Below are 27110 nucleotides of genomic sequence, written 5' to 3'. Positions count from 1 at the left end.
AGAAGGTTGGAAAAGCTGCCTACTTAGGCGTCCGAAGTATTTATGATTCTACTTGCCCTGCAAAACTAGTTTGAAAAATGGGTTATAAGCTGCATCCGCTCTTTTATATTTCTCTCGAACTGGATTAAAGCGAAAAGCAGGCATTCTTATGGATAGTGTGGTGTATACTGTATCTCCGACGCTTGCAACTTGATTAGGTTATGTGCAATATGCCATAGGCGAGCTCTTGTTTCGAATTTCCAACGAAGACTACTGAAAGATTGACACTTCTACTCTGAGTTGATATCCGTCTGTCGCCCTCTCCATATACATGTACATATATATTGTGTGGACGCTCAGACACCCATGAGAATGGTCGAGCCCATTTCGAACTTGCTGATCCAATTTTCATCAGCCAGGCACTCACACTTACACACACACATGCATATGAAAAAACATTCACAAAACGACCGTTACACCAACGAGTGTGGCATGCAGACATCGCTCAGCGCGCACTCCGCCTACTAACCCGTAAATATAGGTATGTTTTTATGGGTGCATGTGGCGTTGATGAGCGTGCAACTTGGCGCTTTTTATTAATTAATTAATCAACTAGCAACTGCCCCAGCCTCTGCCGGTTGACTGTCCCCAAATATGTCTACTATTTCACTGTGTGGCAAGTGTTATTGTTGCTGTTGTTTGCAGTTGGGCCTATGCAACACTTATCTGCATTTCGGTTTTTTTTTTTTTCTTGTATAAAAGTGCTGTTAAGTGCTGACAGTTAATTGTCTCGGTCGCGTCTCGGTTGTCATTGTGGCAATGTCATGGCGAAATGAATTGAAATTGAAATTTATACGAATCAACGGTTTATTAAGCGATTGCATTGACATTGCAGCGAATGGGGGAAGTTTACAACAATGTGGCACACACACACACATAAATACGTATACAAATATGTAGACTTATTTACCTATACGGAGCTGAGTTTTCACTTGAAAAGCAACAAAAGCAAGTAAACATTAACATTTTGTTGAGTTCAACACTGGCTGCTGCAAGTAAATATGTACAGCTGCGCACAAAAATATTTAATATTTACTTAAATATACATATATAGAAATGTGTGTATGTACATATAAAATTATGCATATTTCTTTACTTCTTCAACAGTGGCGAGAGTCTGATTTGGCTGTGCGCTGTAAGTTGTTGTTGCAATTGGCGCCACTGCAAATCCATTGTGGCACAAGCAACGCCAACAACTGTGGAGAAATATGCACAAAGTTCACTTTGTAAGATTTTATGCGTTGCTCCACTTGCTATTTTGAGTATATGTGTGTAAATGTGTAAGAGTTTACTTTGTATTATTTAAAAAAAAGTTAAAAAAAAATAAAACATTCTTATGGACTTATATTTGTTGTCCCTAGACGACAACTCATTTATTAGCATGGTACCATTGCAAAAATATGTCAAAACTACAATGTACATAAATACACAAGTACATATGTATGTATCATACATCGTCATGTATCATACATATGTCCATACATACAAGTATACTGTGTCACGGACTACAAATAAATAGTAATACTGAACTTCTAGCTGCAATAAGCCCACAGAAATTAAATATCTACTCCTGTTCAAGCTTCAATATTTTAAATCCCGAAATTTCGGGATCACGAACATGTTTACCAATTTAAAAACCCATTTTAGTTTATTTACTACTGTCAGAGAACGTAAATGAATAGAGAAGGAGCAAATGTTAGCAGTACTAAAATGTTAATTACGATGGAGGAACATCGAAAACGCGCCAGTTGGAAAATAAAATTTCACCACAACTATCAGGGTACGAAACGAACTACACCACTCTATAAGCAAAATGTATACACATACATATGCACAGATGTTCTTTGATATGCGCATAAACAAAAATTGAAATAATAAAAACGAAAGTAATTGACCTCCGACAAGAAAATATAAATAATGAGGGAAATAATACTAAAATAGAATTCAAATATCATTTAATAAAAAAGAGTTATAAAAATAAAAAATAGTATAATATATAAATATATGATAGGATTTGAACTTAGGCAAAACATTTCATTGCAATAAGGAAGTGTGCTATACAACCAGCACCACAGATCATATTAGAACATATTTGTCTAATCTGTGAACTCAAACAGCTATTGTTGTTTACTTGCTTCAATGTTCATATGTCTATATGTAAATATTCTTGAAATTGCCTTCCTTCATTCGCATGTCCAAATATATTTGCATATATGTACACATATGTACATATGTATGTCCCTCAATATGTCTTTCGCAAAAAATCAAACATTCGCGCAAGTGACAAAAAAACGTAGACGCACCAGCATCGGCCAATAATATTCAAGCGAACTCGCGGCATATTTTCTAAGTATTTTACATTACAACGACAACAAATTCATTCATAAGGAACGTGCGCGGCTTCAAAGCAAAGTGCGCTCGTTCATAACTCTGCGCCGCGTTATATTTTCTGTGCGCCTGGTAAACCACATTTGGTTTTCATATAGAATTCCTATCGCAAATGCGCGATATGAATGAAATTGAATTTGAATGTCTTCAGTAAAATTGAAGAATCAGCAAAATTTCAATTTTACAATTTGTATCACTGAAAATCCTACCATCCCCCTCGCGTTTGTATGTTGCCCACAAGCTGCTTCCTCACAACATTTGCTAAAAATCAGAAATTGAAGAATTTGTCTGATGTTCACTTCAAAAAGGAGAATTGGCAACATGACCTCTTAGCGAGTTTAAATAATATTTATATTTTTGCATATTATTCACTATATATGGCATTAAATTAAAAAAATTATATAAAATTGACATGTTTATGAAATCATTAACTACTTCTATATACTCTAAGCACACTGCATATAGTACTTTTATATGTTTACTTATTATCATTATTTCATAGTTTGTCGATTTAGCCCATTTTATCTAAATACGACGCTATGAAAATGCAGCCCAATCGGTAATCGCAATATTTCAAAAGAACATAAGTCAATTTTCAACAGCAAAAAGAACAAACGAGACAACATAGCCGATCGACATTGTAGTAAAATTGTCGATTGAAACAAATTTTGTCAACTCCGCGACGATGCGCAAAATTTGGCGTCAATATGTATGCGAGCTCGTTTGTATGTATGTATATAAATATGTATGTTTGTCGGCAAAGTCGTCATTTGGTTTTTTTCAACAACACAATGTCCGCGCGAACTCGCCGTTATTTCGTTGGCTTGCCACCATGCACATAGGCGTGTCAAGTGAGGGCTCATAATATATTGATATGTTGCTTAATTTGTATTGAAAAGTACTGATGCATTTATGAATTATTTTCGTAATATAATATATATTATATATATATATATATATACCAATAAATTCATACCTATAATCGTTTTCAAACTGAATTCGATAAATAAAATATATATCTGAAATAATTATGTGGCGGTGCGCCCCAATCCCTCCTTGCCTGCGATCGTTCAACTCGCAAAAAGCAAAAAGCGTAGACAAAAGTCATTGCTTGTGCGGGGCAAGAAGAAGCAAGCATCAGCGTACGTGTATTTAAGAATGTATGTGTGATTATCACATTTGTGTAAATACGCATAATAAGGAAATATTCAATAAACCTAAACATATGAACATATTATATTTTCCTGATATATTTTAAATATCTCAGGAAGTAAAATATGCTCTTAAAGTAATTGAATTATGATATGCTTAGATTCCAATTAATAAAATAAAAAAATTAAATAAAATTCGTTTTAGGATTCGAACGTATAGGCTCGTATTCGGATTGTGCTTAACCCCTTCCCGCTTACGACCTAAGCCACCACAAAAGTGGAAGCGTGGCCGCTTAGCCACCGTTTTATTATTATCATTTGTTTAATAAGTATATTGCTTACGCAACGCACATACATAAGTTAGAAAACTAGCTTATTAAATGTTTATTTTATTATGAATTCTGGGGTTTTTACCGGTAATACAGATTTTTAATTCAAAAGGTTTTTCATAATTATAAATTTGTCATATCATAGAAATTGAAAACATAAATCTAAATAGGTATGCGCAACGATTTTTCATATAGGAATATTCGTTGTGTCTATTTATAGCATTTCGCATATTGTGTGGTGTATTTTTCTTTTTCGAAGTTATATTTTTCGATGTTCCTTCATGTGGAACTACAAATTAGTACTCAAAAAGTTTTCATTTAACATTTGCTCCTTCTCTACTCTTCAACATTCTCTGCTACTGTTCAAGTTTCATTTCACTAATTTCAAAATTTCGGGATCAACATTTCGGGATCCCGTGCCTGAGTTCAGTAAATACCAATTTAATTTAATTACTCTTAAAATATTTACTACTGTTCAAGCATCATATTCTTAATCCCGAAATTTCGGGATTACGATTTATCCGAGCCGGAAGCCATTTTATACCAATTTCAAACAATTAATTTTAATTTCGTTTTAACACAAACATAAAAGTTAATACATAATAATATAAAGTAACGTTATTATGCAATACTTTTAACCCAAATATTTTCGAAATCCCGAAATTCTGATTTTATAAATCCAATTTGTCAAAGTAATGAGAATTTAATATAGAAAGTTTTCTTTATTTAAACCCGAAAATTTTCGGGATCCCAAAATTTTGATTTTAAAATTTTAATTTCTCCAAGTAATTGAAAGTTGAATAAAAAGTCTTATATTGTAAATAAGAGAAAATTTGTGATTTTCACATATTATAAATATGTTACATAATTACATAATAAATCGCTTGTTATATTATTATTTAAATTTAAAATATTTGATGTTCCGTTATTCTGTAGGTTTTCGAACTCATTCATCAATATTTCACGACATACAGTGCTGGCTAACACACAGTGACAATGTTTATGTATAAGAAATATATGGGCGCCTAAAACCATGCAACATTTTTTTAACAGTTAACACTAGTTCTTCGAAGTAGCAACTAAGCAAAGGCAGAGAATGTTGAAGAGTAGAGAAGGAGCAAATGTTAAATGAAAACTTTTTGAGTACTAATTTGTAGTTCCACATGAAGGAACATCGAAAAATATAACTTCGAAAAAGAAAAATACACCACACAATATGCGAAATGCTATAAATAGACACAACGAATATTCCTATATGAAAAATCGTTGCGCATACCTATTTAGATTTATGTTTTCAATTTCTATGATATGACAAATTTATAATTATGAAAAACCTTTTGAATTAAAAATCTGTATTACCGGTAAAAACCCCAGAATTCATAATAAAATAAACATTTAATAAGCTAGTTTTCTAACTTATGTATGTGCGTTGCGTAAGCAATATACTTATTAAACAAATGATAATAATAAAACGGTGGCTAAGCGGCCACGCTTCCACTTTTGTGGTGGCTTAGGTCGTAAGCGGGAAGGGGTTAAGCACAATCCGAATACGAGCCTATACGTTCGAATCCTAAAACGAATTTTATTTAATTTTTTTATTTTATTAATTGGAATCTAAGCATATCATAATTCAATTACTTTAAGAGCATATTTTACTTCCTGAGATATTTAAAATATATCAGGAAAATATAATATGTTCATATGTTTAGGTTTATTGAATATTTCCTTATTATGCGTATTTACACAAATGTGATAATCACACATACATTCTTAAATACACGTACGCTGATGCTTGCTTCTTCTTGCCCCGCACAAGCAATGACTTTTGTCTACGCTTTTTGCTTTTTGCGAGTTGAACGATCGCAGGCAAGGAGGGATTGGGGCGCACCGCCACATAATTATTTCAGATATATATTTTATTTATCGAATTCAGTTTGAAAACGATTATAGGTATGAATTTATTGGTATATATATATATATATATAATATATATTATATTACGAAAATAATTCATAAATGCATCAGTACTTTTCAATACAAATTAAGCAACATATCAATATATTATGAGCCCTCACTTGACACGCCTATGTGCATGGTGGCAAGCCAACGAAATAACGGCGAGTTCGCGCGGACATTGTGTTGTTGAAAAAAACCAAATGACGACTTTGCCGACAAACATACATATTTATATACATACATACAAACGAGCTCGCATACATATTGACGCCAAATTTTGCGCATCGTCGCGGAGTTGACAAAATTTGTTTCAATCGACAATTTTACTACAATGTCGATCGGCTATGTTGTCTCGTTTGTTCTTTTTGCTGTTGAAAATTGACTTATGTTCTTTTGAAATATTGCGATTACCGATTGGGCTGCATTTTCATAGCGTCGTATTTAGATAAAATGGGCTAAATCGACAAACTATGAAATAATGATAATAAGTAAACATATAAAAGTACTATATGCAGTGTGCTTAGAGTATATAGAAGTAGTTAATGATTTCATAAACATGTCAATTTTATATAATTTTTTTAATTTAATGCCATATATAGTGAATAATATGCAAAAATATAAATATTATTTAAACTCGCTAAGAGGTCATGTTGCCAATTCTCCTTTTTGAAGTGAACATCAGACAAATTCTTCAATTTCTGATTTTTAGCAAATGTTGTGAGGAAGCAGCTTGTGGGCAACATACAAACGCGAGGGGGATGGTAGGATTTTCAGTGATACAAATTGTAAAATTGAAATTTTGCTGATTCTTCAATTTTACTGAAGACATTCAAATTCAATTTCATTCATATCGCGCATTTGCGATAGGAATTCTATATGAAAACCAAATGTGGTTTACCAGGCGCACAGAAAATATAACGCGGCGCAGAGTTATGAACGAGCGCACTTTGCTTTGAAGCCGCGCACGTTCCTTATGAATGAATTTGTTGTCGTTGTAATGTAAAATACTTAGAAAATATGCCGCGAGTTCGCTTGAATATTATTGGCCGATGCTGGTGCGTCTACGTTTTTTTGTCACTTGCGCGAATGTTTGATTTTTTGCGAAAGACATATTGAGGGACATACATATGTACATATGTGTACATATATGCAAATATATTTGGACATGCGAATGAAGGAAGGCAATTTCAAGAATATTTACATATAGACATATGAACATTGAAGCAAGTAAACAACAATAGCTGTTTGAGTTCACAGATTAGACAAATATGTTCTAATATGATCTGTGGTGCTGGTTGTATAGCACACTTCCTTATTGCAATGAAATGTTTTGCCTAAGTTCAAATCCTATCATATATTTATATATTATACTATTTTTTATTTTTATAACTCTTTTTTATTAAATGATATTTGAATTCTATTTTAGTATTATTTCCCTCATTATTTATATTTTCTTGTCGGAGGTCAATTACTTTCGTTTTTATTATTTCAATTTTTGTTTATGCGCATATCAAAGAACATCTGTGCATATGTATGTGTATACATTTTGCTTATAGAGTGGTGTAGTTCGTTTCGTACCCTGATAGTTGTGGTGAAATTTTATTTTCCAACTGGCGCGTTTTCGATGTTCCTCCATCGTAATTAACATTTTAGTACTGCCAGAGCAGAGAATGTTGAAGAGTAGAGAAGGAGCAAATGTTAAATGAAAACTTTTTGAGTACTAATTTGTAGTTCCACATGAAGGAACATCGAAAAATATAACTTCGAAAAAGAAAAATACACCACACAATATGCGAAATGCTATAAATAGACACAACGAATATTCCTATATGAAAAATCGTTGCGCATACCTATTTAGATTTATGTTTTCAATTTCTATGATATGACAAATTTATAATTATGAAAAACCTTTTGAATTAAAAATCTGTATTACCGGTAAAAACCCCAGAATTCATAATAAAATAAACATTTAATAAGCTAGTTTTCTAACTTATGTATGTGCGTTGCGTAAGCAATATACTTATTAAACAAATGATAATAATAAAACGGTGGCTAAGCGGCCACGCTTCCACTTTTGTGGTGGCTTAGGTCGTAAGCGGGAAGGGGTTAAGCACAATCCGAATACGAGCCTATACGTTCGAATCCTAAAACGAATTTTATTTAATTTTTTTATTTTATTAATTGGAATCTAAGCATATCATAATTCAATTACTTTAAGAGCATATTTTACTTCCTGAGATATTTAAAATATATCAGGAAAATATAATATGTTCATATGTTTAGGTTTATTGAATATTTCCTTATTATGCGTATTTACACAAATGTGATAATCACACATACATTCTTAAATACACGTACGCTGATGCTTGCTTCTTCTTGCCCCGCACAAGCAATGACTTTTGTCTACGCTTTTTGCTTTTTGCGAGTTGAACGATCGCAGGCAAGGAGGGATTGGGGCGCACCGCCACATAATTATTTCAGATATATATTTTATTTATCGAATTCAGTTTGAAAACGATTATAGGTATGAATTTATTGGTATATATATATATATATATAATATATATTATATTACGAAAATAATTCATAAATGCATCAGTACTTTTCAATACAAATTAAGCAACATATCAATATATTATGAGCCCTCACTTGACACGCCTATGTGCATGGTGGCAAGCCAACGAAATAACGGCGAGTTCGCGCGGACATTGTGTTGTTGAAAAAAACCAAATGACGACTTTGCCGACAAACATACATATTTATATACATACATACAAACGAGCTCGCATACATATTGACGCCAAATTTTGCGCATCGTCGCGGAGTTGACAAAATTTGTTTCAATCGACAATTTTACTACAATGTCGATCGGCTATGTTGTCTCGTTTGTTCTTTTTGCTGTTGAAAATTGACTTATGTTCTTTTGAAATATTGCGATTACCGATTGGGCTGCATTTTCATAGCGTCGTATTTAGATAAAATGGGCTAAATCGACAAACTATGAAATAATGATAATAAGTAAACATATAAAAGTACTATATGCAGTGTGCTTAGAGTATATAGAAGTAGTTAATGATTTCATAAACATGTCAATTTTATATAATTTTTTTAATTTAATGCCATATATAGTGAATAATATGCAAAAATATAAATATTATTTAAACTCGCTAAGAGGTCATGTTGCCAATTCTCCTTTTTGAAGTGAACATCAGACAAATTCTTCAATTTCTGATTTTTAGCAAATGTTGTGAGGAAGCAGCTTGTGGGCAACATACAAACGCGAGGGGGATGGTAGGATTTTCAGTGATACAAATTGTAAAATTGAAATTTTGCTGATTCTTCAATTTTACTGAAGACATTCAAATTCAATTTCATTCATATCGCGCATTTGCGATAGGAATTCTATATGAAAACCAAATGTGGTTTACCAGGCGCACAGAAAATATAACGCGGCGCAGAGTTATGAACGAGCGCACTTTGCTTTGAAGCCGCGCACGTTCCTTATGAATGAATTTGTTGTCGTTGTAATGTAAAATACTTAGAAAATATGCCGCGAGTTCGCTTGAATATTATTGGCCGATGCTGGTGCGTCTACGTTTTTTTGTCACTTGCGCGAATGTTTGATTTTTTGCGAAAGACATATTGAGGGACATACATATGTACATATGTGTACATATATGCAAATATATTTGGACATGCGAATGAAGGAAGGCAATTTCAAGAATATTTACATATAGACATATGAACATTGAAGCAAGTAAACAACAATAGCTGTTTGAGTTCACAGATTAGACAAATATGTTCTAATATGATCTGTGGTGCTGGTTGTATAGCACACTTCCTTATTGCAATGAAATGTTTTGCCTAAGTTCAAATCCTATCATATATTTATATATTATACTATTTTTTATTTTTATAACTCTTTTTTATTAAATGATATTTGAATTCTATTTTAGTATTATTTCCCTCATTATTTATATTTTCTTGTCGGAGGTCAATTACTTTCGTTTTTATTATTTCAATTTTTGTTTATGCGCATATCAAAGAACATCTGTGCATATGTATGTGTATACATTTTGCTTATAGAGTGGTGTAGTTCGTTTCGTACCCTGATAGTTGTGGTGAAATTTTATTTTCCAACTGGCGCGTTTTCGATGTTCCTCCATCGTAATTAACATTTTAGTACTGCTAACATTTGCTCCTTCTCTACTCTTCAACATTCTCTGGTACTGCTAACATTTGCTCCTTCTCTACTCTTCAACATTCTCTGCCCAAAGCTTTGTTGTTCGCGTAGTTAGATAACATTGCATAGTTTTTACAATAGTGGTGCGTCAGCGCGTATGAGTAACTAATAATAAATCAGACTGGAATTGAATTTTGAAGCGAAATTTTTATGAATATGGAATTTAAAACATTTTTTTCATAATTTTTACACTAAAATGGAAATTAAAAACTTTTTTAATCTAATTTAAAATGTTATATACATACATTTTTTTATGAAAAAAAAATTTATATACTATTTTTATAAAAAATAATTAAATTTTCAATAATTTAATTTTTATAAAAAATAATTAAGCTGACTTCAACTTTTGAGAGAATACAAAATTGTTTCCAAACTGCACTTATCACCAACGAGCTCTATAATCAACAAATATAGACGAGATTGCTTGGAAACTACATTTTTGAAAACGACTTTACTATATTTTTGAACAATCAAATTGAACATTTTCGCATGACTTCACCTCTATAATTATCGAAACACGTAAATTATTTTAATTTTAAAAATTTTAATATATAGTTTTCAAGCGTTAAACCTTTTCAAAACATTTGTTGAAACTTCAAAACATAAGTCTATACTTGGGGCCATAAAACCTAAAACTTTAACGAATTTTGCTTAGCATTACTGTTTCAAATCATTAAAATTGTTAGCATTTTTCGCACAATTAATAGTTGACAATGGAAATAATGTTTTAGAGACACAAAAAATTAAACGTAGCATACTTTTGAGCGCCATTTTTAATTCTAGCCTGCCCAGAAGTTTAACAGTCAGTAGTTCTTCAGCTTTTGAGATATCGATCTGAAACTTTGCACATGTCCCTCTCTACCAAAGAAGATGCTAATTTGTCGAAACTGCCAATATCGGACCACTTTAGCATATAGCTAGCTTACAAATTTAAGGAGCAGAATAAAGTGCTTGTATGAAAATCTTTCTCATTCGACGAGATATCTTCAAGAAATTTTGCGTAGGTTTATTATACAAGGCAACGGTACAAGTTTTCTCTGAAGACATTTTTTTTGAAATCTTTTTTATCTGTGAAGCTTATATAGCTTCGGCGCGACCCAAATTTTAGGCTTTTTTTTGTATTTCCAAGCCCTTCATTCCCTCATTAACACTCTGCCCCTTTGTTTATGCTTTTGTTGCTCGTTTTCCAACTTGTTTACGAACTAATTAATTTTATTACGTTTGCCAACAAAAGTTAGTTGGTGTGTATTGTTGTTGTGTTTGTTTACTGTTAACTCGTTTGTTGTCTTATTTTCGGCAGCTCGCTCCTCTTCCTCTAGACACAGCAGAGATTTTTGCCAGCCACCAACAAAAAAAAAAGCAGAAAAAACTTGCCTGGAAAGTTTATGTTTACGCAGCAATTGTGCGCAATAACAATGTAAGCAAATAAAAGAGGAAGAAAAACAACAACAAAAAATGACAAAAAAGTTCAACAATAACAATGCAACCGGCAGCAACACTTGCATGAAGAATAATTAAAATATTGTGGTGTCTGTGGTGGCAAGATTACCAGCCACCAGCAACCGCCACCCACAATACAGAGATTAAACCGCACACAAACAGACATTCACACATGCTTATGCATACATACATCCAAGCGCAGGTAGCTGCCACATTTGTGTCAATGTGGCGCGGGTTTTGTATTTATGTTGCATGAATTTCAAAGCATCTGAAAGTGCGCAGCGCGCTTATGTATGCATGCGGCTACAACAACTATATATGTATTGTTGTTGTTGCTGCACCCAGCGTTCTCATTATTGTTGACGTTGGTTTTTATTGTTGTTCGTGGCTAAGTCGTGTATTTTAATTGTCGTCACTCGCTATTGTTGTTTTGTAATATTTGTTGTTGTTGCTATACTTATTTTTGTTGTTATTTCCGCACAAGCAAGCTCTAATCACTCATTCCCATTGCATTGTTTATCGTTGTTTTTGCTTGCTTGCTGGCTGGTTGGCTGGCTGACTCCTCTTGATGACTTCTTTCGATTTGCAGTGTTTTCGTATAACAGCAACAACAACAACAATAACAATGTGACACCACAGCAAGGAAAACATAGTCACCAAAGCGCAATTGTTTTGGTTTTATTTTTTCAGCACCTATCACATAGCAGTTGTTGTTGTTCCTTGCACTAATTTCGCTTTGTAGCTACTGTTGTTGTTGCTGTTTGCATTATTACTATTTTTATGGCACCATAACACTATTTTGCTTTACTTTTGCATTATACACTTTGTTGCACGCAGTTTTTGCATACGTATGTGTACTCGTGTGTACGCCCTTTTGCCCGTCGGCATTTGTTCTTCGTAATTTTTATGCGTGCAATTCTTACTTTTTTGTTTTTAATTTATGCTTCACTTGTCACGACAAAACCTTTTGCTTCAACGCATAACTTTTTTCTCGCTTATAATTTGTTGTTGTTGTTGCTTTTTTTCAGCACTACTGCCACCATAATCACTTTCCGCAACAAGTGTTGTGTGCGTGCAACTACAAAAAATAGGTCGATATAAATTGAAAATGCAAGTTTTTCTCTTCCTCAATGCATACGTAGATAATTATATATATACACACACACACATATTTACATATAAATGAAATAAGAAATGAGGTGATTCAACATGAACGGGGTTGAGTGTTATGTCTTCCCTAAAATTGGGTGAGTGTTTTTCTAAACTTTTTTTGTCTGTTTCATAGTCGAAGTACTTATAGAACCGCTCTTGTATATATATATATATATATGAATATCTGACATGTAGTCAACAAATTAATTTTTTTCACTGCAACAACAAATTGCGTTTTTAAATTTTCCAAGCGCTTGTGCACATTGAAATTCTAAAGAAATAATTGAAATTGAATATTAATATCGCCGAGATGAAAATTACAGTTATATGTGTATATGTATTGTACATATATGTATTCATAGCAGTTATACACCATATGTATGTAAGTATTTGTGACTACATGTAATTGTAATTAAAAAACTTTTCAAACGAGTAGTTTTCAATTTTCCGCTCACCGATTTTTGGCATATTATTTATGAAACCGTCAAATGTATCAAATGATGGGCAAAAAATAGCGGTAGTCGGTATTATTTTTATTTTGTGAAAAATTATTTTAAAAATATTTCAAATAATAATAAAAATATTTTAAAATGTTAAAAAAAAATTTTTTTTAAATCAAAAATAAGAATTTACAAAAATAGAAACAAGAAATGAAGAAATAAATAATAAACAAAAAAAAACTGCAAAAAGTAATAAAAAACCAAATTAAAAATTTTTTTTTTAAAATTAATTAATTTTGTTTTAAAAGTTTTAAAAGGTTTTAAGCAAAATAAAAAACAGTGAATAAAATTAAAATTGAAAAAGCTTGACAATTTCGCTTGCGCCTTTTAATAATAAAACCCTCTTTAAATACAGCCATATACATATGTACATGTACATATCTATATATATAATATTTATAAAATAATTATATAATAAAAAAGCTAGCAACTATTCAGCTATGAAATGCTGAAATTGAAGCTCATCTATTTTCCAATTCATTGAAATTAATCTTAATCTCTCGCAATTATTTTTCTCGTATATTTCCAATTAATATGCACAAGGTATGTGATGATGATTATTCCGAACGATAACGTCGCTGTATCTTATTTACAAGTAATAGAAACAAAAGTGCATCTTAGGGGCAGAGTGGAAGATAAAAGGTCATATCATGGTCAAATTATTTAAAAATATCAAATATATAGTAATTGAAATTAAAATAATGATTACTTTGTGAGGTAATATATGAAGATTTTATATTTAAATCAATGTAAAAGATGGTGTATTAAGTAATGCATTACAGAACAATTACTTTAATAAATAAGATTACTTATTAAATAATATCAATATAATTACAATATAAAGTAAAGTACATAATGACAAAATAAATAAATATAAATCAATGTAAAAGATGGTGTACTAGGTAATGCATTACAGAACAATTACTTCAATAAATTAGATTACTTATTAAATAATATCAATATAATTACATAATATAGTAAAGTACATAATGACAAAATCACGAAAGAAAAATAATTATAATCATACAGTAATGCGGAAAGTAAACATGTTGTATTTATAAATTTATAAAGTAGTTCTCTAATTGTGTTACAATACAATGTTTGACTAAATTAATGGAAAAGTCATTAAAGAAGAGTATATAATATTAAGGTATGGCTGCAAGTAATTAATAAGGTAATGAATCAAAATATATTAAATAAAATGTATAAGATAATGCTGACTGAGAAGTTTTTATGAATTAGTTAAAAGAAAGTAATGAAGAAATTATAAAAAAGAGTAAGTGTAGTGAAAAGGTAATGCTGAAAGTAATTTTTAAGTTAATGCATAAAGTAATCGATCAAAATTTATGTAAAAAATATTAGATAATGACGTCTAATGAATCGATTTGAGATGATTAAATGAAAGTAATGGATAAAATATTGAAAGTTGGTTAAGTACTAATGTAATGTATAAAGTAATTCATAATGTAATGAGTTCAGACATGTATAGGAGAAGTTATGATGCATGAAATTAATGGATAAATTATGGAATGTATAAATATAATAAGAATTAAGGTAATGTATAAAGTAATTCATAACGTAATGGGCAAGGTAATGCATTAAGATATGTATAAGGGGAGTTATGATATATTAAAGTAATGGATAAAATATCAAAAGTAGGTTAAGTTAAATACTAAAGTAATTCATAAAGTAATTAATAAGGTAATGTGTTCAGATATGTATAAGTGGAGCTATGAAATAATATCTACATATATGAAATAATACATAAAATTATGATTTTGCATATATAAAATAAAAGATAGAAGATTAAGTATTATGTAAAGCATAGAGTATTGCTAAGATACAGAATAAATTACGAAAAATATACCAAAATGTATAAATGTAATAACAAATGTTTTCAGTCAGACTTATATTTCAAAATCGCGAATTTTCCACATAGTTGTGATCAAAAATATTGTATATCCAACAAAATCGTTAGTTGTTTTTAGTCATCTTATAATTGCATTTGCGCTTTGAATTCAATGTCACATTGCATTACTTTTACAAACTTCAAACGTGAAACTGCAAATCGCAATAAAGCTCAAAACTCATCATATTTAACGGTTGTTTTTTCCCCCAGCAGACGCCCATAAAGTAAGTCAAGGTCATTTGCAAGCGTAATGACGTCTACGATGACTTTATATGTGTGTACGTGTGTATGTATGAACGTGCATAATTCCGTCAACAACCAACTGCAATTACTAATAGAAAAAATAGCAGCAACAAATGCAAATAACTGCGCTTTTGTTACGGAGATAAGCCGAGCGCACAAACAAAAGTGAATTACAATTCGAAGGGCAATAAAAATAAGTATTTCAATGAAAGCTTCATATAGATGTAGAGACATATAAAAACATATGTATTTGCATATGTCTATAAGTATGTACGAGCATTGCATATTTACCGCTGTTCACTTGTAATGGCGCCGTGAATGACATTTGCATTAACACCGTTGGCAACATATTCCGACAGCTCCGTCTCGCTGTCGCTGCTATCCACGGCTGCGGCGGCTGAGCGTGGTCGCTTCGCTTTGCCGCCAAAATGACAAATCAATAACATTTCAATTTTTTTTGTTTTTATTTGGGTGCTTGATGTTGACGTCGGTTTGTCGTCATCATTAATGAATTTGCTATTTCTATTGTCACATTTTTAGGCAAAACCACGTAGCAACAATACGTTGAAGTTGTTGCCGCAAAATAAATTCTTGCTGAGTTAAAATTTTTATTTTAATTTTTCTTTAAAATTGATTTTAATAATATTTAAAAAAAATTTGTTTTTCCATTATTTTATTTAAAATATTTTAATGCATTACTTATTTAAACTTGTTAAGAATATGATTTACTAAAATAAAAAATTATTCAAAAAAAATGTATTTATTAAAATTAAAAAAAAAATTTATTAAAATTAAAAACTAGTTTTTCGCACAAACAAATTAAAAAGGATTTCATTTGCAGTAATTAAAAATAAATTTACATACAATTACGTTATTAACTTGTTTAATTTAATTTCATATTTATTTTTAACTAATTGAATTCATTTCCGCACCAATCTAGTCCAATTAACTCAATTTAGATCTATTTATTTAGTTTAAATTAAATTTAAAGTCGAAAACAATTATCATAATTAAACAAAACAAAATATAGCCTCATACTACGTCACATAAAAGGCTTAAATTCTCAATTAAAACCTTAATTGAGCTCCACTGAACGTATACAATTTACATTGCAAATATCATTTAAGCGAGAGCTAATTTAGTTATTTCATTTAATTAAAGTTAAACAGTTAGAAATCGATCATTGAATTCAAATTTTTTTTTTGATATAGCCAAAAATTGTGTCACAAATTTATTTGACTCAATTGGCATGATTTTGTAAAATGTTGCCACATAAATAATTTCATGCCACTCCTTTTAAAAAAATAAAACTAAATTCATTTACGATAAATTAATTGTTTAATTTAATTCAATTATTTGAAATTACTGAAATGGTTAGTTGATTTCATTAGATTTAGTACAATAATTTAGTTTACAACCTTGTTAATTTTGCAGCCGAAGTTAACTTTTTTTTGCTTTCTTTAAATTTATTTTATATTTCGATTTTCTCCTTAAAATTAATACATAAATTCAATTAAGTTCATTTCTGTTCAATTAAATTTATATAGTTTGAATTACATTTTGAATTTTAACTTTTTGATACCTAAATTAATTATGGTTGATTATTTTTGCATTTGTGTACATTTTCATTTTTTAATTAATTATTTTTTTAATTTCTTGATTTTTGTACTTAAATTTTTTTATTTACTTTAATTTTTAGAATAAATTTATTTCATTTCAGTTACTAATTTTATTATTCATATTTTATTAAATTTAATAATTGTATTATTATTTATTTATTGTACCATATTAATATAACCAATATTCTTCACTTTTCAACTCTATATCCTCCTTACAATAGTCACCTTGTCGTATACGTCATCTAACAATCACCGCATCAATTAGCACTCCATTACATTTAATGTTCCATTAACGGCATCACTCATAATAAATTTTCGTGAACTCACACACAGAGCAACTCGTATGCAATTCCATTCACTTTATAAGCAAATTCGTCAAATTTTCTAGAATTTCACGTTCAAATGGCCTTGCAACAGCAGCCGCCACGCTAAAGCGCAGCGCCTATATATCTCAAACACAATAAACAAACAGAAAAAAGTATAATTTCCGTTCAGCCAACTGTTGGCTACGGACACCTGTCACAAACGAAGGCGAAATTTGGAATGCCAACGAGGATTGCTGCTGATCCACTGATACACTGACTCAATTACTGCACGACAATTACAGCAAAAGCAACAGACAAGCAAGCAAATAAACAAACCAACAATAATAAAGAACAAGCAACTGAACCAGTTAGCTCACCAAGGATGGCGAAAGTGAAGTAAAGTTGGGAACGTAGCAAAAACGAGCGCAATTATTATTTTAAAAACTACTCATACATCTCACTCGGCAAGCTGCTCGCAATGCACAAGGGATGCTGTGCGCGTTGGGGGAGTTCATGTTGCCGGCAGTGACTGAATATGATTCGGCTAGGATGAGGGTCGTAATGTAGGGCAGTTACAAAAAAACAAAAAAAAAAAAAACAATTACACATGCAAGGTGCATGTAAAAGAGCAACACATCAACATATTCAAGGTCAACGAGAGGTGTATGAGGGTGGGCCACTCAAATAAAGGACGAAAGTGTGCGCATGCGATAAGAGAAATAAGCTAAGAGCAAGTTTTAGCGGTATTTTTAGTTGTTGTATGCTCTTTAGTTGAGTTTTTTATTTTTTTCTATATTTGAATGCTTTACTGAAGTGGGAGGATTCTTGAGACACAGAAAGATTTAGGCTTAGAATAATAAAATGAGAGTTGGAGACAGGGAATATGTTGTTAAATTGGATTGAAAAAAGAATTTTACATCAGCTTTCAATATTTTTTTTGAGTGTAAGTGCTTCTTTGGAATGAAAATATATTTTAAAAGTGTAGAAAACTTTGAATTCAATGGTTAATATTAATAAAAATTTAATACAGTGAATTTGCTCTTTAATTGGCTTAAAATGAAATATTAAAGAATTCATTTAAGTTTGAGTGTTTTTTTAAACCGAATATATATTTTGAAAGCTTTGAAAGTTTAAAAAGCTTCGAGTTTAAAATTTATTATAAATTAATCAATCAAGCAAATTAGTTCTTTAATTGTGTTCAAAATATATAGATTTATTTTTAGTATTTTTTGAGCCTTTTAGAGCGAATAATTTCCCGACGGCAAATAATATTTTTAGTTTATAGCAAAATTCTTATTTAATTGGATTGAGATGTAATTTTAAAGCGGTCTCGAGTAACTTTTTTGAGTTGGAGTATATTTTTGTTGAGTTAAAATATACTTAGAAAGCGAAGTTTAATTGGGTTGAAATAAAATACTAAAGTGTTTTAAACATTTTGTTTGATTTTGAGTGTTTTTTTTTTGTAGCGAATACTTTCTCGAAAACAACTATTGTTTTGCGTTCAAATTTTATTATTGACAAAATTACAGTTCAATAAAACAAAATTGCGCTTCAATTGGATTGAATAGAAATATTGAAGATTTTTTAAATAATCTTGAGTTTTTGAGTTTGTTTTAGGAGTGGATATATTTTTTATGGCGAAGGATAAATTTCCGATAGCGCACAATTTCATTACTACTAACATTGCTGTTTATAAAAGTAAATATTATTAAATAAACTCATTCACACACTTTAAAGGTTTTTCCTCGCGAAAAACTAACATGAGTTCACTCAGAATAATTCTTACTCACTCAAAATCTCATTCACTGGCACTTATACTCTCGCCATGCTTCACTAAAAAGCGCTAAACACTCCCGCCCCACATAAACTAGCTGCCTGACCTAGTCAACTACTTAGTTTTTGACGCCACTGTATGACCGAGCGCAGGCAGACTCACTGGCTTATGACCAAAAAAGGACAGAATGGCGCCAGTAGAGTGATGATATCCTTCGTGGCTTCAGCTGACGCTTCACTAAAAATCGCCTGCAATTTATCTGCGTATTATACTGAGTAAATATGTGTGGGGGTGTGAGCGCTTTTTTATCCGCGAGTGCTGAAGGTGAAGCGCAGTTAAGACTCACTAAAGTGCAAATGATGAGATAAAATACCGTTGAAAAGCAACAAAAAAAATCTAAGCAAAAAATGTAAAACTTAAAGTTGCATAAAAACTTGGCAGGTGTGGATAATTGTGTTGCAACTTTGCGGATTTTATGATGGCCAACTCATAATGTCATGCAAAACTAACTTTTTTTTGTTGGTCTTGGAACTTTTCGAAACGATTCACGCTACTGATGAGGTACAGATGTAAATATTAATGGTACAGTGGGAGTTATACAACGGTACAAGTAAGAGCTGACCTGCTGAGGGTAGTGTGAGGGAGAGTGTGAGTAAGTTTGCGTACCATTCAAGTTGCAAATTTTCAAAACGCTCGGGGATGTAAACTTTTTCAATTAGTATAAAAATTATTTGCAGAAGTTTTGCATATTTAATGAAGGTGAGGGACGACGGAGATGCGGTAACGAATAAAAATTCTATGAGGTATGAAGACAAATAAGTATAAAACTTAAATTAGACCCAATTGACCACCTTTACATTAAAAGAGGCATGAGTAGCTAAGAAGTAGATGAAGCGTGGAAGCTTAAACTTCCAACGCCATTAAAAGGATCAAAGTTTTACTAATAACGCGAATGCCGTTGAGTCGTCGAGTTCTATCGGCATCTACGCGAACCAGTTTTTGAAATATCGACCTAAAATTTTGCACCTATCTTTTTTTCCCCAAGAAGCTGCTTATTTGTCGGGAACCGTTGATCGGATCACTATAGCATATAGCTACCATGCAAACTGTGCGCTCAAAATCTAGCCTTTGTATGGAAAATATTTTTATTTGGCGATATATTGGATTATTATATAAAGCAATAATGCAATCTCCGAAGAAATTGCTCAGAACGGATTACTATATAGTATAGCTGCCATACAAACTGACCGATCTAAATCAAGTTCTTGTGTGGAAACTATTATATTTGGCAAGATATCGTTACGAAATTTGGCATGGCTCATAATCCAAGACTATGATCTTCGAGCAAATTGTTCAAATACGACTACTACAGCATATATATAGCTGCCATACTAACTGACCGAAAAAAATCACGATAAATTTCTCTTTCTAACTTTTTATGCTGTAAGAAATGCACCTTTGAAGGGTATTATAGCTTCGATTCAACCAGCTTCGAAAAATCCCTTAATTTCTTGTTGAATATATACATTTGTCTGTCCGTAAGCGCTTATACTTGTATCTAATTTAACATTACTTTTCGCAGATAGTTTCCCAAGTGTGTACTAAAGTGTTTTTTGGTTGGTGTTCTACTACTCTTGATTTTACTGTGTTCTACTACTCTTGATTTTACTACTGCTGCCTTTTATTATCTTCAGTTCCATGTTTAGACATAAGTACACATATATGATTGAACGAAACATTTCATAAAATTAAACACAAAAAAAATTTATTTGATTCCGCTGCTAAAAGACTTAAGAAAATATCACACAAAAGGCCACAAAGTGCGGCAGCACCTGATGCTGCGTCGACTGCTGTCGGTGACAGTAGCTGTTGTTACCACAGCCATTGTAAAGTACACATACATGCACGCCTATGTACACAGGTGACTTTAACTAAGCACACAAATAAATATGAGGCACATAATACTTCCCCGTAGAGCTACCTGGTTTATTGCACCCTAAAAACAGATGCGCCGGTGTGGAGGTCAGCCACCGCCCACTGGAAGCTGGCGAAATGGCCTTCAGTGTGTAAATATTCTAGAGCAATGCGTAGCTGTCATGTGTAATGCTTATGTGTGTGTGTGTGTGACTGTAATCTGTGTGGTGAATGTGCATTTATGACCTTATTTATTATTATTATTTTTTTTTTTTTACTTTCGCATTTTAGCGTCTCCAGAGACAATGGCTGCGTATCGTTTCACTCTACAGCTGCCAGAGATAGTCAAATGACTGGCTCAAAGCGAGGACTGTGGTACTAAAGATGATGTTTGCTATCTATGTATGTGTGTATAGAAGTGTGTTTTGTTTGAGTGTGTGTTTGTATGAGTATTTGTTTTTAATAACAGTGTGTCAGCGGGGGCTTAGCAAAAGTAATATCATTCAACATGGTAGTTTAAATGGTTTTTATGATTAACGGAAATCGATGGCGAGATGTCAAAACAAAGAAAAAGGAAAGAAAAGACATTTGAAGAAAGGAAGTTTAATTATTAAATTGCAAAAAATACAAAAAACATAATTAAAAGTATACTTACAGAAATTATTTTATAATGGAGATATTTGCTTAAAGGAGCTCTAAAAGCTAATAATAAGCAACTGAAGTCTCGAGCAAATAGCATGCAAATGGTATTTGGATTAAAAATTAAATGCTTTATTCAACTTAAACAATAAATTAAATCGAAATTCTATTTGAAGCACACAGTACACTGTAAGTTTCTATAATAATTTATATAACTCTTGTAGCTTTTTACGTAAAAAAAGATAACAGGAGGTAGATAAATATTATTTGATTTACAAACGCCCATATTACCGCCCATATTACCCCATTTTTCCCTCCCCCATTGATTCAATATGAAATGTGTTTACCAATCGCAATGTGCTGTTTAGCCTTTGCTAACACCTAGACAATTTAAAAGCAATGCCTCTAAACAAATATAACAGACAGAAACACTCAGGCATGACGACCTATTAACCCACTGGCAAATTTGGCAGTAAGACGTACACAAACCAGAGCAAAAATGTTAAATATAATTTTCGAATACCTTGCCAAATGCCCCGCAAGCGCATAAATCTGTTGGCAGAATTTAAAGCAAAAAGGCAGAGAATGGATGAATTTAGAATATGAAAACCCAAAAAAAAAAATAGAAAATAATAAAAAAAATTAAAAAGAAATTAACATAAATAAAAAAAAAACATTAATATAAGTAAAATAATAAATAAAAAAATAAAATAAAAAATTAATATAAATAAATAAAAATAATACAAAAAAATTTTAAATAAAAAATATGTATGTACATATAAAAAATGGAACATAGTTACGATAATAAAAAATAACAAATAAAAAAATGTAGAAAAAGTTACAACAACAACAATATTTCAAAAAACCTTAAAAAATAAATATAAAAAAATTACAAAAAAACCTAAAAATATTTAACAAAAATTCAGAAAAAAAATGTAAATAAAAAAATATAAAAAAATTACAACAAGAAATGTTCTAACTATTAAAAAAACAATAATAAAAAAATATTTAAAAAAAAAAACAATAAAATAACAACAACTTTTCAAAATATTCTAAAGTACTCAATACGCCTAATTCCACGCATCAATAATACAAAAAATAAAGCAGTCATAATTGAGCGGGCATAATTCAGAAAAATCTAAGCAATTTAGCGTAAGAGCGATATGCCAAGCTGAAAGTGATTTAAGAAAGGCCACGTCGGGGGCCAAATTCTTCGATTGATTCCACTTTATTTTCGTATGCAATTGACCCAAATCGAATGCAGGCGAGCAATGGCCACAACGACGATTGAAAAGCAAGTTGAACTTTCAGCGTTGCCAACAACAGCAGCAGCACTCCAGCCAAGTGAGCGGAAAGGAAATGCAATATATTTTACATTTTCCAGTGAAGCATTTATGCGGGCATGAGAATGAGCAAATGCTAAAGCGAAAAGTTAAGTGCATACTTAAATAGAAAAACATCAAAATATGATTGTATACATACATACAAAGCTTGCAAAATATTTTGCTTTACTGCTCACTTTTTTTCGCTTGCGCAATTTTTAGCTTTCGTTTGTGTTCGCAATGATTTTCGGTTCACTGCATTTTCAACTCATGAGCATTTTTTATTTTTGCCTTATTATTCTGGGTATTTTTTGTTTTTGAAAATTTATTGCTTAGCTTACCTGCTCGTATTTTTTTCCTGTTGGCGATTTCGTTAACTCGTACACCAGTCAGTCGATTTTCAAATCGATTCGAGGCACATAAACGCGAAAACTTGTAAAAATGCGCTATTTCTCCTCACACCTCTACGACTGTGCGGGGTAAACGCTTTTGCACGGTTTATTTCCTTGGTGTCGTCAATTTTTTTTAAATTTCACATTGCTTTATAAAAATTGTTTGAAAGTAAAAGTGTGCAGAAACTGTAAGAAAAAAGAGCAAATATAAATAGTTTGATTAAAATAATGAATGAGAAATTAAATTGTATATTAATTAATTATCAATTAACAGAAAATTATTTTTAAGAATAAAAGACATATATGTATAATTCGGGTAGCTCAAAGTACTCTGAAAAATAGGTTCTTAGACGAAAATCTTTCCAAGTATGAGCTCATAATTGTAACGGTAAGGTTCTTCGCCTTTCAATTTTCTTTTTTTTTCCTGTTATCAGATTGAAAAATTCATATCTCGCTTCCAACTACTTAAGAAAATATCTTCTTTCACATATTTTGTAGGAAATCGAATGCTCTACAAAATGGTATCTTTGGATTTTTTCGTAAACCAAATCGTCTAAAAGATATTAAATTGATTAGTTTAAGCCAATATTTTTTTCTTTGCATTATATAACTCAATTAAAAATAATAATAATTTTAAATTCCAAAACTCGTGGTTTTGTAGGAAATTTACCGCCATACAAAAGTGGTCCCTTGAATGGAAAACTTTTCTATTTGACAAGATATTTTCCAAAAAATTTGGCATATATTATTGACTAAGACAATGCCGCAAGCTTCAGACATATTGTTCAGAACCGAACACTATAACATATAGCTGCCATACAAAACGACCAATCAAAATGAAGATAAAGATCTTTTTATACCCTTTTAGCCTATACGAAATTCACCTGTGAAGGATATTACAGCTTCGTGCGGAAGTTAGTATTTTTTCGTGTTTTTTTATTTATTAAGAATATATTTTTTCATCAATTAATTTATTGTTTTACATTTACATTGAAGCATGCATTCTTTATGTACATTGTTTTATTTAAAGAAAATTCAAAAAATTTTATAGTGTTTTACACAATTAAAACTAAGCGTCATGTAAACATCTTGTAAACAAACAGCTAGCTGTTATCGATTTCCGATAATATACGTCGACAATAAACAGCTGTCATCTTTCATACGATATTCTTCATTTATTGAACTCAAACAATTTTAGATTTATTTAATTATTATTCACTAATAGAGTCTAGATAAACGAAATTTAACAATCTGATAATAATGATGTAATGATATCCCACTAATATCCAAGTGTGTCAAATTGCTTATTAGCATCTTCTGCTGACCGCAAATGAATGTGACTACTACTACTACTATTTATCAAGAAAACCTTATATAACAAATAAAACAGTTAATTTAAGCAATATTCTCACATATAAATCTATATATGCACATATTGTATGTACGCCTTGACACTCTAATAAAAATATGTATTCCTCTGCTAATTAGTTAATTACTTATTTTTCATACATACAATATATATAAACAAACAAAAACGAAAAGAGTGCTCATAAAATTTATGATTTCATTGAAATTACTCATTTATTTATGTATGAATGTGCGCAACTTAGAAATGTTCTGTATATGCATACTTAGGTAAGTATAATATATAAACTTTTTGGAAATCATATTATGTGATGTTTATTTGTGCACAACAAGTATGCTTAAGTGAATTTCATTATTCAAAGAATTTTGTATGTGTTGCTGATAGCAACATTTCGTATACTAAAGTTGCCAATTAAATTAAATAATATGAGTTTTGTGGAATTCATCAAAAATGTTTATTTATTCGTAGAAAATATTTGTATATTTGAAAGAAACTAATATTCTTAAGTAATAAAATTAATAAATTACGGAAAATTAACTTCGTACATACAATTTGCAAAAAAAATTTTTTCGAATTATTTTCATAGTAAAGCACAAAAAATTATTGTATGCAACAATATTTTCAATTTATATTTTACTGCAACTCAAAGCCAAACTTGTCGAAAAACTAATATGCACACATACACAACGCAAACACTCTTCCCAATAAATAAAAAAACACGTTTACATCGCCTGCCGCGTTTTCTTGTTTACCTGTCATAACACTAATAACCGCACCATTAGGCGCATAATTATGACCCATGAAACAATGCAGCCCGGATAAGAGTCATAATTTTTAAATTGCTCTCATAAATAGCAACAGTAACTACTGCAGCTTTTATGTATAACAAGCCGAAAATTGGCAAAACAAGGCGAGCGAGTAGAAACTGTAAAAGACGCGCAAATGTGTGGCAGATGAGGCATGCTCGCTACAGCGAATACACATGTATCTGACGGCGATGATATCAGTTGGACAAGAGTTTAACACATAAAGCGGTTATTGCACTGCAGATATGTCATTCCTTACTTGAAATTAGTGGAAATCCGGCGAGAGAGAAAGAGGTGTTATTGTAGCTGAGCATAATGAAAGGGCACAAGCGACCAGCTGAAAATGACGTAACTAGTAATTTGCTTACAAAAGTGACATTAGGTTGTGTGTTTCTGGCTTTGTTTTATGAAAACCAAAAGTTTCACCATTAAACATTTTTCAACGCTATTGAGAGTCTCAGCTTATTTTATGACGTCACAATAGCGAGAATACGATACAAAAGAATACGAAACACTTTATTTTGTTTTCAGTTTTTTAAATAGGTTAAGGGCGCTACTCACTCAAGATTGTAAGGTTACGAAGGGAGACCTGACTATTTTGACAATGAACTTTAATTCATCGAAGGTTTGATTTGTCTCCTCATGCCTGGGGCCATAACTCTTATTTTTGATTTCCACTGACTTGCCGACGAGTCAAATCTGGCTGACTGCTTAAGCCGAATGTTCAGAATTTTCCGGAATTAAAACATTAGAGAATACTATAGAGTTTAAGTCGAACTCTGCACTTTTTATTTCTTTTCAGAGTACTTCATCAGCGCAAAAAATTATATATTTATAATTCTCGATAGATCATTCAGTCAGAACTCAGTGCATTAAATGTAGACGACATACCTATATACCACATAATAGCCCAATAAACCGCTACAACCACAGAAATCTATACGGACAAAATATCAAATAGGACAATGTTCTTTGTCGACCCAAACTCGTCAACTAAAAACAGTCGACTTTAAAACCCGATAAACGATAAATCCGTGCTACTCTGACAGAAAAAATTTAAATTTTTAAAAATATAACCTAGTTGAACCTAAAATTATCTTATTGCATATTACTACGCCAGCTGTAAAACCCAATCTTCACATAAAATTTTAAGAGGAGTAAAAATGATTACCAAAAAGAAGATGGAACATGTGACTGCTCTAATATTTATACAAATAAAATCCGCAATCACCCAGCTTATATAAATATATAGCAAATTCTTTCATATAAAATTTTCATTTACCCCATAATACCTCGACTTACGCGGCATATTTACACGCAGCACTATCAAATTTAAATAATGTTTTTAGTTTTCTTACTTCACTCTTACCATTCGTAGTCACTAATGAAATAAAAATAAATTTGATTTTGTCACGTTTTTCTACCCCCACACAAAAGCCACAGTGTATAAGCTTCGAATCCTGACCGTCTCACATAACCAGTTGTGGCAGGTTGTACGCGACGCCTATAAACCCTTTTAACGCACACGGCGGACTGACACAAATCCGCTACGCTCCACTCCCTTTCACTCGCTTATCCTTTTTGCTTAAGCTTTTGTGCCCGCTCCACCGAAGTTGTTGCGCT

At 31.4% G+C, this 27110-nt stretch overlaps 1 protein-coding gene across 4 annotated transcripts in view; it reads right to left on the bottom strand.

The window, feature by feature from the left end:
* The window catches only part of LOC106626842 (serine-rich adhesin for platelets), a 139799-nt gene that overhangs the window by 72815 nt on the left and 39874 nt on the right, over nucleotides 1–27110 (bottom strand). For 3 of the 4 annotated variants that reach the window (XM_014246699.3, XM_036374796.2, XM_036374797.2), the window contains exon 2: nucleotides 23265–23501. Coding sequence is in view for 1 of the 4 variants with exons in the window: in XM_036374795.2 (XP_036230688.2) it covers nucleotides 15642–15796 (155 nt within the window). In the remaining 3 variants the exon portion in view is untranslated. Of the gene's footprint in view, nucleotides 1–15641; nucleotides 15812–23264; nucleotides 23502–27110 lie in introns of those variants that run through there. The other variant, XM_036374795.2, reaches the window with a different exon arrangement.

The sequence above is a fragment of the Bactrocera oleae genome, chromosome 4 (assembly GCF_042242935.1).
Source record: "Bactrocera oleae isolate idBacOlea1 chromosome 4, idBacOlea1, whole genome shotgun sequence".
Lineage (NCBI taxonomy): Eukaryota > Metazoa > Arthropoda > Insecta > Diptera > Tephritidae > Bactrocera > Bactrocera oleae.
Note: the sequence above shows the minus strand (reverse complement) of the source record. Positions and strands in the feature narration are given on the sequence as shown.